We start from the raw sequence: 9,721 nt of genomic DNA on the forward strand, positions 1-9,721 counted from the left end.
GACAAACGTCTTGAGGAGCAGCTCTGACCTGGCACTGTTGGCTACAAACGACGGAGAATGTTTTGTTAAATCTTTTTTGTAGTGAGTACTTCTGTCAGCAAAAGATGAATAGTAGGCTACTTCATATATTTTTGTGCGCTGGTACAGAAGTACATTTGCGGTTTATTGTATACCGTTACATACGGATGGTACGAGTGAGCGGTTGTTTGGTTCATTATGAGTGAAGAGCTGCTGACTTTTGAACCATCCCACTGCTAAAATGAGCAGTGTTTCAGAGTTTACTGAACTGGTTCCTCCTTTTGAAGTATGTGCTCGCCACGACCTACAGAGTCAAACAGCATTGTCTCGATTAAGCTTTTGCCACCTCAACCTGGTATAATAGCAAACACTCAAGATCAGGATGTACTTTATTGTCCATTTTGGTAAATATGTTTTGGGCCATGGAGAACCTCTGCCATACATACATAAAGATACCTTTACAGAGTGTGGAAAGGGAGGCAGTTCATGCAGTCAACACAAAAAAAAAAGCACATGGAAACTATTGAACAGCTGGAATATGCTCAGCAATAAACCAATACACAACAAATCTTCAAACTTATAAATTGAAAAAAATGTAATGTGCAATGGAAACGGTGAAATAAAACAAAAACTATATGGCAAAACCAGAATATTGCACATGGGCACTACATATTTTTGGACTACAGATGAATCATAACAGTCAGTAGAAGCATTTAATTACTGCAGAGGCTGAAACAAATTAATTTACACTTGAGTACTCTATCGACCATGTGATTTGGGTCATTCACTATTTCCTGTACAGATAGTGCTGACCGAAAGAATAAATGCGTCTCTCACTTTATTATTTAAATCTTGAGGAAGCCACTGATCTTTGTCTGTTGTCACCGTTGATCCTTAGCCATTTTCACACTTCTGTTGCCCAAAATATCCAGTTGGGGCTTTGTCAGTTGGATTCAACATTTTTGATCGTCAACGTGCAGCCATCACACTCCTGCTGGAGAAATGCCTGAATCTATGAGAGACATGGACAGATTATTAACAAAAGTGCGTGTAATGCATTTTGTTTTTTGGGGGTATATTTGAAGGTTGTTGGTACTTACAGCAGCTAAAACCGTTAACAAAGCTTCTCCTTCCTCATCATGGGATAACACGGAAGCTTTTACATGAATAATTGCTATTTGGACACGAAAAAAGAAATGGACAACTAAGAATGTAGCAACTTCATCATGTCGTCTAAAAATAAACAATTAAAAAAAAAAGGAAATTTAAGATTTTTTTTTTTTTTTTTTTTACAAACAATGTTTTGTCTACAACTTCAAACGTGCATTTTTGCAATATCTTCATTAACATTGACCAACCTGTAGCTGTGGAGTCCGTGGATGCTGATGTTGTGAGGTCATCTAATGGTGCAGATGTACTGTTGACTGTAGTGTTGAGTGCTGTAGTAACAGAGACTGGGGATTAAAGTAGTAGTACAATTTGTGTATCCTTCTATTTTCTTTTGTTTTTCTTCACTGTCACTTACAATCAAAGCAAGTTGTATTGAAGTCAGAACAGCAGTCATTTGCTTGCAGGCAGAACTCGTCACAGAAACACCCCCTGTTACAGCTGTCATTCCTCCCAGGACAACACAGCGCTGGTGGACCCGCACAACCTGCTGTACACATAACAAGGAGTTAAAAAAGCAGCACTGTCTGGGCACATTATTAGCTAAACTAGTTTTCTATTTACAAGGAACAAAGTACGTGTGTGCAGGACAGGGGAAGTAGACTCGTGACATTGTGGTATTCGGAAAGTATTTGGAAACAACTAGCTGGAAACTGTGAAAATACCGTATAGTGTGCGCATTTGCATCATTTTAGCATTTTCAAAACTTTCCAAACATGCCTGTATTTGGCAGAGATGGGAGAACCATCTCAGAAGCACTTCATCAGTCAGTTTAGTTTTAAAGTCCACACTAAGTCCCTTATTAATGCGGAATAACACAGCAAGGGTAGACTGACTCAATATTACTGCCTTTCTTTCCCTACCACACGCCTCACTAATTTACAAGATGCTAGGCTAATGCATGCATACTATGCTCATACACCAAAGTAGGACCCTACTTGTGCCTACACACCTCAACAATGTTATCTTGGCTCAGAGTCACAAGTTCATACCTGCTACACATGACCACAAACAATGTGCCTGCCTGCTACAGGCTCCGCCCACAGTTTTCAAGCTCCCGTAATAGGGCTGTTGTTGGCCACAAACTGAAGCCTCGACAGCCTACCTCTACTGGACTCATCCTTGCCCTCCACCTCCGCCCCTCTACTTTAGTCGCTAGTTTGCAATATCTTTCTCTTTCCCTTAAGTGTTCATCATTGTGGCTCATTGTTAACTCAGAATCTGATACACGGCAGTAATATCTGAATCATTTACTGTATATATTTGACAAAGACTGGTATAATCTTTCTTAGCAGTGATATCAAGACAAGAATTTGTAAAGCAAAACATTTAATAAAAAAAATTACCTGTGAAGACTGTGGATGTTGAAAGTGTGTTGTTACTTGGTGGCATCGTTGTTGTGCTGTTGGTTCCTGTGTTGGTTACCGTAGAGGTATTGTCTTTGGATGGTAAAGGTTTGGTAATATTTGCTGTTGTAGATGTAATACTACCGTTTGCTGTGTTGGGTGATGTCGTGGCGGAGGCTGTGGCTGGTAGAGCTGTGCTGCCATTAACTAGTGTTTGTGTTGTACTGGTGTTTGTAATGCTGAGTGGTGGAACTGGAGCGAGTGGGGTTACAGACGTAGCGCTGCTATCCAGCTGTGTGGATGTTGTACTGTTGCTCGTTGGGTTGAGCATCGTAGCAGCAGAGACTGTGGACGCTGAAGTGGTGTTGATGCCCGCTGTTGGAACAAAAGGTGAGTGAGAATGTCAACATAGCAAAAACATTATTTATGGACTATCATTAGACCAGATCAACATCACGTTATACTGCATTCTATGATGGAATGTTAGAGCCACATTAAGAAAAAAAAAAATAGTAGGATGGTTATTCAAAAAAATTGCTCCCCAGAAAAAGTCAAAATGTCAAGAATATAGTTGAACTATTTTGAGAATAAAGTTGAAAGAAGAATAAAACTGAAATAGTATTTCGGAAATAAAGTTGAAAAGTTAAAATGTGTGGAATAAATTGAAATTATGTTTCCAGAATAAAATTACATTTTAAATTAAAATTGAATTTTTGGAAGAAAAAAAAAATCAAAGTGCTTGCTTCGCACATATGATTCACAAAGATGCCTTGTCATGATGATATTGTGCAATTGCACTTCAGGATCAGTTGTAGTAACAAGGAAATGGTGTGTCTTTTAGCACATGAACACAGAAACCACACCAACTTAGAAGAAGTGGCCCCATTTGAGCAGACCTAAATAGCTGCATATTTACAGGTGCTGGAGCATCAATGGTTGCAATACAAAGAGGATATGTTGTATCAACAGACACAATAAGAGAATTGATCACGTTGTTTGATCGTGAAGGTGTGGAGCTCTGGCCAATGTGTTGTCTCTGAAAAAGTATGCAACTCTGTTAATTAGATTTCTTATACTTAAGCTCACTACTAAACTTTCTGCTTCATTTTTTAAGTAGTTTTTGTGCTCGTGTGGTGTGCAGTATGTGTACCTCAAGGATCCATGGACTTTTATTATTGCTTTCTTATACAAGTCAACCTGCTGCGTATCAAATATCATATTCCTATTGCTCTTTGCAGCTGACATCGACTTTGTCTCAAATAGAGATTTAACAACTTTTAGAAGAGAGCAAAAAAATGGAGGAGAATCCGCATGGCTTACTGGGACGATCAATGACTCCGAGTCATCGTTAATGTTAATATTTCCATCAGTGCTTTTCCTACTGTGACTATTAAAATGTTTTCCAAGAAAAAGGTCTATAGAGACAATGACCAACCTGTAGCTGTGGAGTCCGTGGATGCTGATGTTGTGAGGTCATCCAATGGTGCAGATGTACTGTTGCCTGTAGTGTTGGGTGCTGTAGTAATAGAGACTGGGGATATTGTGCTGTTATCTGCAGCTGTCGATCCACTGCTACTTGTTGCAGTAGTCATGGAGACGTTGGGCGCTGAGGTTGTGCTCACATTCAATTGTGCAGATGTATTGCGAACTGTTGTCGAAGAGAATGTGGATGAAGAAGTTATGGTGATGTTTGCCACTGTCGACGTAATACTGCTGCTTGTTGGTGCAGTAGTAAAATTGTGCCTATATACCTCAGCAATGTTATCTTGGCTCAAAGTCACAAGTTCATACCTGCTACACATGACCACAAATAATGTGCCTACCTGCTACAGGCTCCGCCCACAGTTTTCAAGCTCCCGTAATAGGGCTGTTGTTGGCAACGAACTGAAGCCTCGACAGCCTACCTCTACTGGACTCATCCCTGCCCTCCACCCCCCCCCCCCCCCCCCCCCCTACTTTAGCCGCTAGTTTGCAATATCTTTCTCTTTCCCTTAAGTGTTCATCATTGTGGCTCATTGTTCACTCAGAATCTGATACATGGCAGTAATATCTGAATCATTTACTGTATATATTTGACAAAGACTGGTATCATTTTTCTTGTCAAGATAATAATTTGTAAAGCAAAACATTTAATAAAAAAATTACCTGTGAAGACTGTGGATGTTGAAAGTGTGTTGTTACTTGGTGGCATCGTTGTTGTGCTGTTGGTTCCTGTGATGGTTACCGTAGAGGTATTGTCTTTGGATGGTAAAGGTTTGGTAATATTTGCTGTTGTAGATGTAATACTACCGTTTGCTGTGTTGGGTGATGTCGTGGCGGAGGCTGTGGCTGGTAGAGCTGTGCTGCCATTAACTAGTGTTTGTGTTGTACTGGTGTTTGTAATGCTGAGTGGTGGAACTGGAGCGAGTGGGGTTACAGACGTAGCGCTGCTATCCAGCTGTGTGGATGTTGTGCTGTTGCTCGTTGTGTTGAGCATCGTAGCAGCAGAGACTGTGGACGCTGAAGTGGTGTTGATGCCAGCTGTTGGAACAAAAGGTGAGTGAGAATGTCAACATAGCAAAAACATTATTTATGGACTATCATTAGACCAGATCAACATCACGTTATACTGCATTCCATTGAAGGAGTGTTTGAGCCACATTAAGAAAAAAAAAATAGTAGAATGATTGTTCAAAAACATTGCTCCCCAGAAAAAGTCAAAATGTCAAGAATATAGTTGAACTATTTTGAGAATAAATTTGAAAGAAGAATAAAGCTGAAATAGTACTTTGAAAATAAAGTTGAAATGTCGGGAGAAAAGTCAAAATGTGTGAAATATATTGAAATTATGTTTCCAGAATAAAATTACATTTAAAATTCATTCATTTGAAATTAAAGTTGAATTTTTGGAGAAAAAAAAAATCTAACTGCTTGCTTCGCACATATGATTCACAAAGATGCCTTGTCATAATGGGATTGTGCAATTGCACTTCAGGATCAGTCGTAGTAACAAGGAAATAATATGTCTTTTAGCACATGAACACAGAAACCACACCAACTTAGAAGAAGTGGCCCCATTTGCGCAGACCTAAATAGCTGCATATTTACAGGTGCTGGAGCATCAATGGTTGCAATACAAAGAGGATATGTTGTATCAACAGACACTATAAGACAATTGATCACGTTGTTTGATCGTGAAGGTGTGGAGCTCTGGCCAATGTGTTGTCTCTGAAAAAGTATGCAACTCTGTTAATTAGATTTCTTACACTTAAGCTCACTACTAAACTTTCTGCTTCATTTTTTAAGTAGTTTTTGTGCTCGTGTGGTGTGCAGTATGGTGTACCTCAAGGATCCATGGACTTTTATTATTGCTTTCTTATACAAGTCAACCTGCTGCGTATCAAATATCATATTCCTATTGCTCTTTGCAGCTGACATCGACTTTGTCTCAAATAGAGATTTAACAACTCTTAGAAGAGAGCAAAAAAATGGAGGAGAATCCGCATGGCTTACTGGGACGATCAATGACTCCGAGTCATCATTAATGTTAATATTTCCATCAGTGCTTTTCCTACTGTGACTATTAAAATGTTTTCCAAGAAAAAGGTCTATAGAGACAATGACCAACCTGTAGCTGTGGAGTCCGTGGATGCTGATGTTGTGAGGTCATCCAATGGTGCAGATGTACTGTTGCCTGTAGTGTTGGTTGCTGTAGTAACAGAGACTGGGGATATTGTGCTGTTATCTGCAGCTGTCGATCCACTGCTACTTGTTGCAGTAGTCATGGAGACGTTGGGCGCTGAGGTTGTGCTCACATTCAATTGTGCAGATGTATTGCGAACTGTTGTCGAAGAGAATGTGGATGAAGAAGTTATGGTGATGTTTGCCACTGTCGACGTAATACTGCTGCTTGTTGGTGCAGTAGTAAAATTGTGCCTATATACCTCAGCAATGTTATCTTGGCTCAAAGTCACAAGTTCATACCTGCTACACATGACCACAAATACTGTGCCTGCCTGCTACAGGCTCCGCCCACAGTTTTCAAGCTCCCGTAATAGGGCTGTTGTTGGCAACGAACTGAAGCCTCGACAGCCTACCTCTACTGGACTCATCCTTGCCCTCCACCTCCCCCCCCTCTACTTTAGTCGCTAGTTTGCAATATTTTTTTTTATCTTTCGCTTAAATGTTCATCATTGTGGCTCATTGTTAACTCAGAATCTGATACATGACAGTAATATCTGAATCATTTACTGTATATATTTGACAAAGACTGGTATCATTTTTCTTGTCAAGATAATAATTTGTAAAGCAAAACATTTAATAAAAAAAATTACCTGTGAAGACTGTGGATGTTGAAAGTGTGTTGTTACTTGGTGGCATCGTTGTTGTGCTGTTGGTTCCTGTGATGGTTACCGTAGAGGTATTGTCTTTGGATGGTAAAGCTTTGGTAATATTTGCTGTTGTAGATGTAATACTACCATTTGCTGTGTTGGGTGATGTAGTGGCGGAGGCTGTGGCTGGTAGAGCTGTGCTGCCATTAACTAGTGTTTGTGTTGTACTGGTGTTTGTAATGCTGAGTGGTGGAACTGGAGCGAGTGGGGTTACAGACGTAGCGCTGCTATCCAGCTGTGTGGATGTTGTACTGTTGCTCGTTGTGTTGAGCATCGTAGCAGCAGAGACTGTGGATGCTGAAGTGGTGTTGATGCCCGCTGTTGGAAGGAAAAGTGGGTGAGAATGTAAATATAGGAAAAACATTATTTATCGACTATCATTAGACCAGATCAACATCACGTTATACTGCATTCCATTGAAGGAGTGTTTGAGCCACATTAAGAAAAAAAAATAGTAGAATGATTATTCAAAAACATTGCTCCCCAGAAAAAGTCAAAATGTCAAGAATATAGTTGAACTATTTTGAGAATAAATTTGAAAGAAGAATAAAGCTGAAATAGTACTTTGAAAATAAAGTTGAAATGTCGGGAGAAAAGTCAAAATGTGTGAAATATATTGAAATTATGTTTCCAGAATAAAATTACATTTAAAATTAATTCATTTTAAATTAAAGTTGAATTTTTGGAGAAAAAAAAAATCTAACTGCTTGCTTCGCACATATGATTCACAAAGATGCCTTGTCATAATGGAATTGTGCAATTGCACTTCAGGATCAGTCGTAGTAACAAGGAAATAATATGTCTTTTAGCACAGACACAGAAACCACACCAACTTAGAAGAAGTGGCCCCATTTGTGCAGACCTAAATAGCTGCGTATTTACAGGTACAGGGGCATCAATGGTTGCAATCATTAGACCAGATATACATTACGTGATACTGCATTCTATTAGTGACATGTACACATGATTCCTGCAGATTGCATACCAACACATGAGAATGGGGCTTCAACATCTCGCTTGTGTCCGTTAACATGTGACTCCAAAATGATTGTAGAGCTTTGTTGCTACATCTGCATATTTTCATACATTAACCTAATCGAACAGAGGAATGGAATCATTTCACCTCTGAAATCCGCTTTGAAAACAGTGTTTATTAAGGTAGAAATATTTAAGTGCATCTGTGCTGTGACATGGGCCGTCATCAAATGAGTAAATCCACTTCCGCACCTCCATAATCCTCAAACAGCAAATGCTTGTCTAATGAATGGCAGCTTTCTCACAGTGTCACATCAATGGTAATTATTTTATAAAAGAGACACACAGCAAAAAGTTGATCATTAAATCAAGTAAAAAAGGTTTAAGTAAAATTCATATCAGTAGTCTCTATCAATCTGCTACAGATAGAAGATGGATACAAAATTTTGCTTTTCTGAGTTTTCTGTCAAATAAACCAAACCAAATTGTTGACGTAATTTAGCCTAATATTTAGGCTTACAGAAAATAAAATGAGTAACGTGTTACTGTGACCAAGTGATTTTAAAGTATAAAGAGTCATTTTCCCCTGGTTGCTGCAACTCGCTATGACGGGGAACTTCTCAGGTGGATAATGTCCATTGGCTATTTAAATTCTGAACGGGATCACGATCCTGACTTTGGTAGTCAGTACCAATATCACCAAATTTTACTGAGTTGTGCTGCTTCTCAATATTGAATTCAATGATATTATACTCACCGCTGTAGCGAGGCAGCAAACCCACCAGGAGCAAGAAATATAGTGCAAACAAATCCATGTGTGGTTAACGGCAGCAACTCTAACACCGTGATCTCAGTGTCAAAACACCTTGTGAAGTCAAGGAAGTGGAAATCTTTTTACTGTACTTTGAGTTACTTATAAGGGATGTTATTGCAACACAATGCTTGAATGACAACAAACTGACAGTCAGACAGATTTTATCATGTTGTATGTTTGTTGTTGCAGCAAAGATTATGCAGGAAGCCTTTACATAACCTTGCATTAGAAAACACTTTGTTAGTGAGGTATTTAAGACTTTATGTGCAGCTGGCTGACTGAACGTCTTGGTGACACCTGTAGAATTAACTGCATTTAAAGTGGAATTGAGGAGAGGGGCTAAAAGAAAACCCACATCACGAATATCTTTATTAGTATTTTTCCCATCCTCCCTTGCATTTTTGAATTCTTCACTTACTGACAGTATCTTGTCAAACAAAACTTCCTTGTTCAGTATTAGGCTGCACAGTCTGCTCCACTAACTTTCAACTCAAATGCTGAATGAATATGTGGTTGTATATTCTTTTATTACCAAAGGCTTAAATACACTGGTCTTTAACTGTTGATTTCGATTGAACAAATGTTTCTGCTCTTGAGAGTTGTGCAGTCTGTTTTTTCAGTTGGTATCATACTCATGCCTCCATTGGCTGAAACAAATGCCATTTCAGGGTTCCACATAACCAATGGCCCGTGGTCAGCAAATGTTTACGCAGGGTCAGTTGACTGGTCATTCACTGGCCAGTTCGGGCCCAGAACTGTCATATCAATATTATGATAATAAGTTCTGTTCTTATTACATTACATTTTATTTAGCTGACGCTTTTATCCAAAGCGACTTACAATAAGTGCATTTCAACCATGAGGTTACAAATTCAGAACAACAACAATCAAGAAAGTACAATTTTCTTCAAGAAAGCCAAACTTCCAAGTGCTATAAGTAAGTGCCATTTTAAATGCTACTGAAGTGCTACCCCATTCAACGTATAGTCGGAAGACTATATATCTTATACTTATATCGTATACAACCAAAT

At 39.0% G+C, this 9,721-nt stretch overlaps 1 protein-coding gene across 4 annotated transcripts; it reads right to left on the bottom strand.

Annotated features, from left to right (window-relative positions):
* Nucleotides 1–389: 389 nt before the first annotated feature.
* On the bottom strand, nucleotides 390–9,691 carry LOC138202906 (uncharacterized). 4 transcript variants are annotated; one of them, XM_069157263.1, is made up of 11 exons: nucleotides 8,634–9,691; nucleotides 6,845–7,219; nucleotides 6,139–6,351; nucleotides 4,821–5,051; nucleotides 4,677–4,742; nucleotides 3,967–4,179; nucleotides 2,532–2,906; nucleotides 1,544–1,675; nucleotides 1,377–1,457; nucleotides 1,119–1,192; nucleotides 390–1,030 (listed from the first exon to the last, which is right to left on the bottom strand). In XM_069157263.1, exons 1-11 carry the CDS (start codon nucleotides 8,689–8,691, stop codon nucleotides 962–964), a joined length of 1,887 nt encoding a protein of 628 aa, XP_069013364.1. In that variant the 5' UTR covers nucleotides 8,692–9,691; the 3' UTR covers nucleotides 390–961. The 4 variants fall into 4 exon arrangements, with proteins under 4 accessions (XP_069013364.1, XP_069013365.1, XP_069013363.1 ...); XM_069157264.1 differs by having other exon boundaries at nucleotides 2,532–2,597; nucleotides 2,676–2,906; nucleotides 4,677–5,051; XM_069157262.1 differs by having other exon boundaries at nucleotides 1,544–1,672; nucleotides 4,677–5,051.
* Between the last annotated feature and the right edge of the window lie 30 nt (nucleotides 9,692–9,721).

This window comes from Embiotoca jacksoni, unplaced genomic scaffold, assembly GCF_022577435.1.
Source record: "Embiotoca jacksoni isolate LCO1_2020_lvr unplaced genomic scaffold, fEmbJac1.0.p SCAF_22, whole genome shotgun sequence".
In the NCBI taxonomy this organism is placed as follows: domain Eukaryota; kingdom Metazoa; phylum Chordata; class Actinopteri; family Embiotocidae; genus Embiotoca; species Embiotoca jacksoni.

What these genes read in the sequence shown, in the direction of transcription:
- LOC138202906 (XM_069157261.1), bottom strand. Translation starts at nt 8,691, where the DNA reads ATGGATTTGTTTGCACTATATTTCTTGCTCCTGGTGGGTTTGCTGCCT. An exon ending in AACATCCACAGTCTTCACAG is followed by an intron (nt 6,352 to 6,844) that starts GTAATTTTTTTT and finishes CTTCGACAACAG; the next exon opens with TTCGCAATACATCTGCACAA. An exon ending in TGTTAACGGTTTTAGCTGCT is followed by an intron (nt 1,031 to 1,118) that starts GTAAGTACCAAC and finishes TGTCTCTCATAG; the next exon opens with ATTCAGGCATTTCTCCAGCA.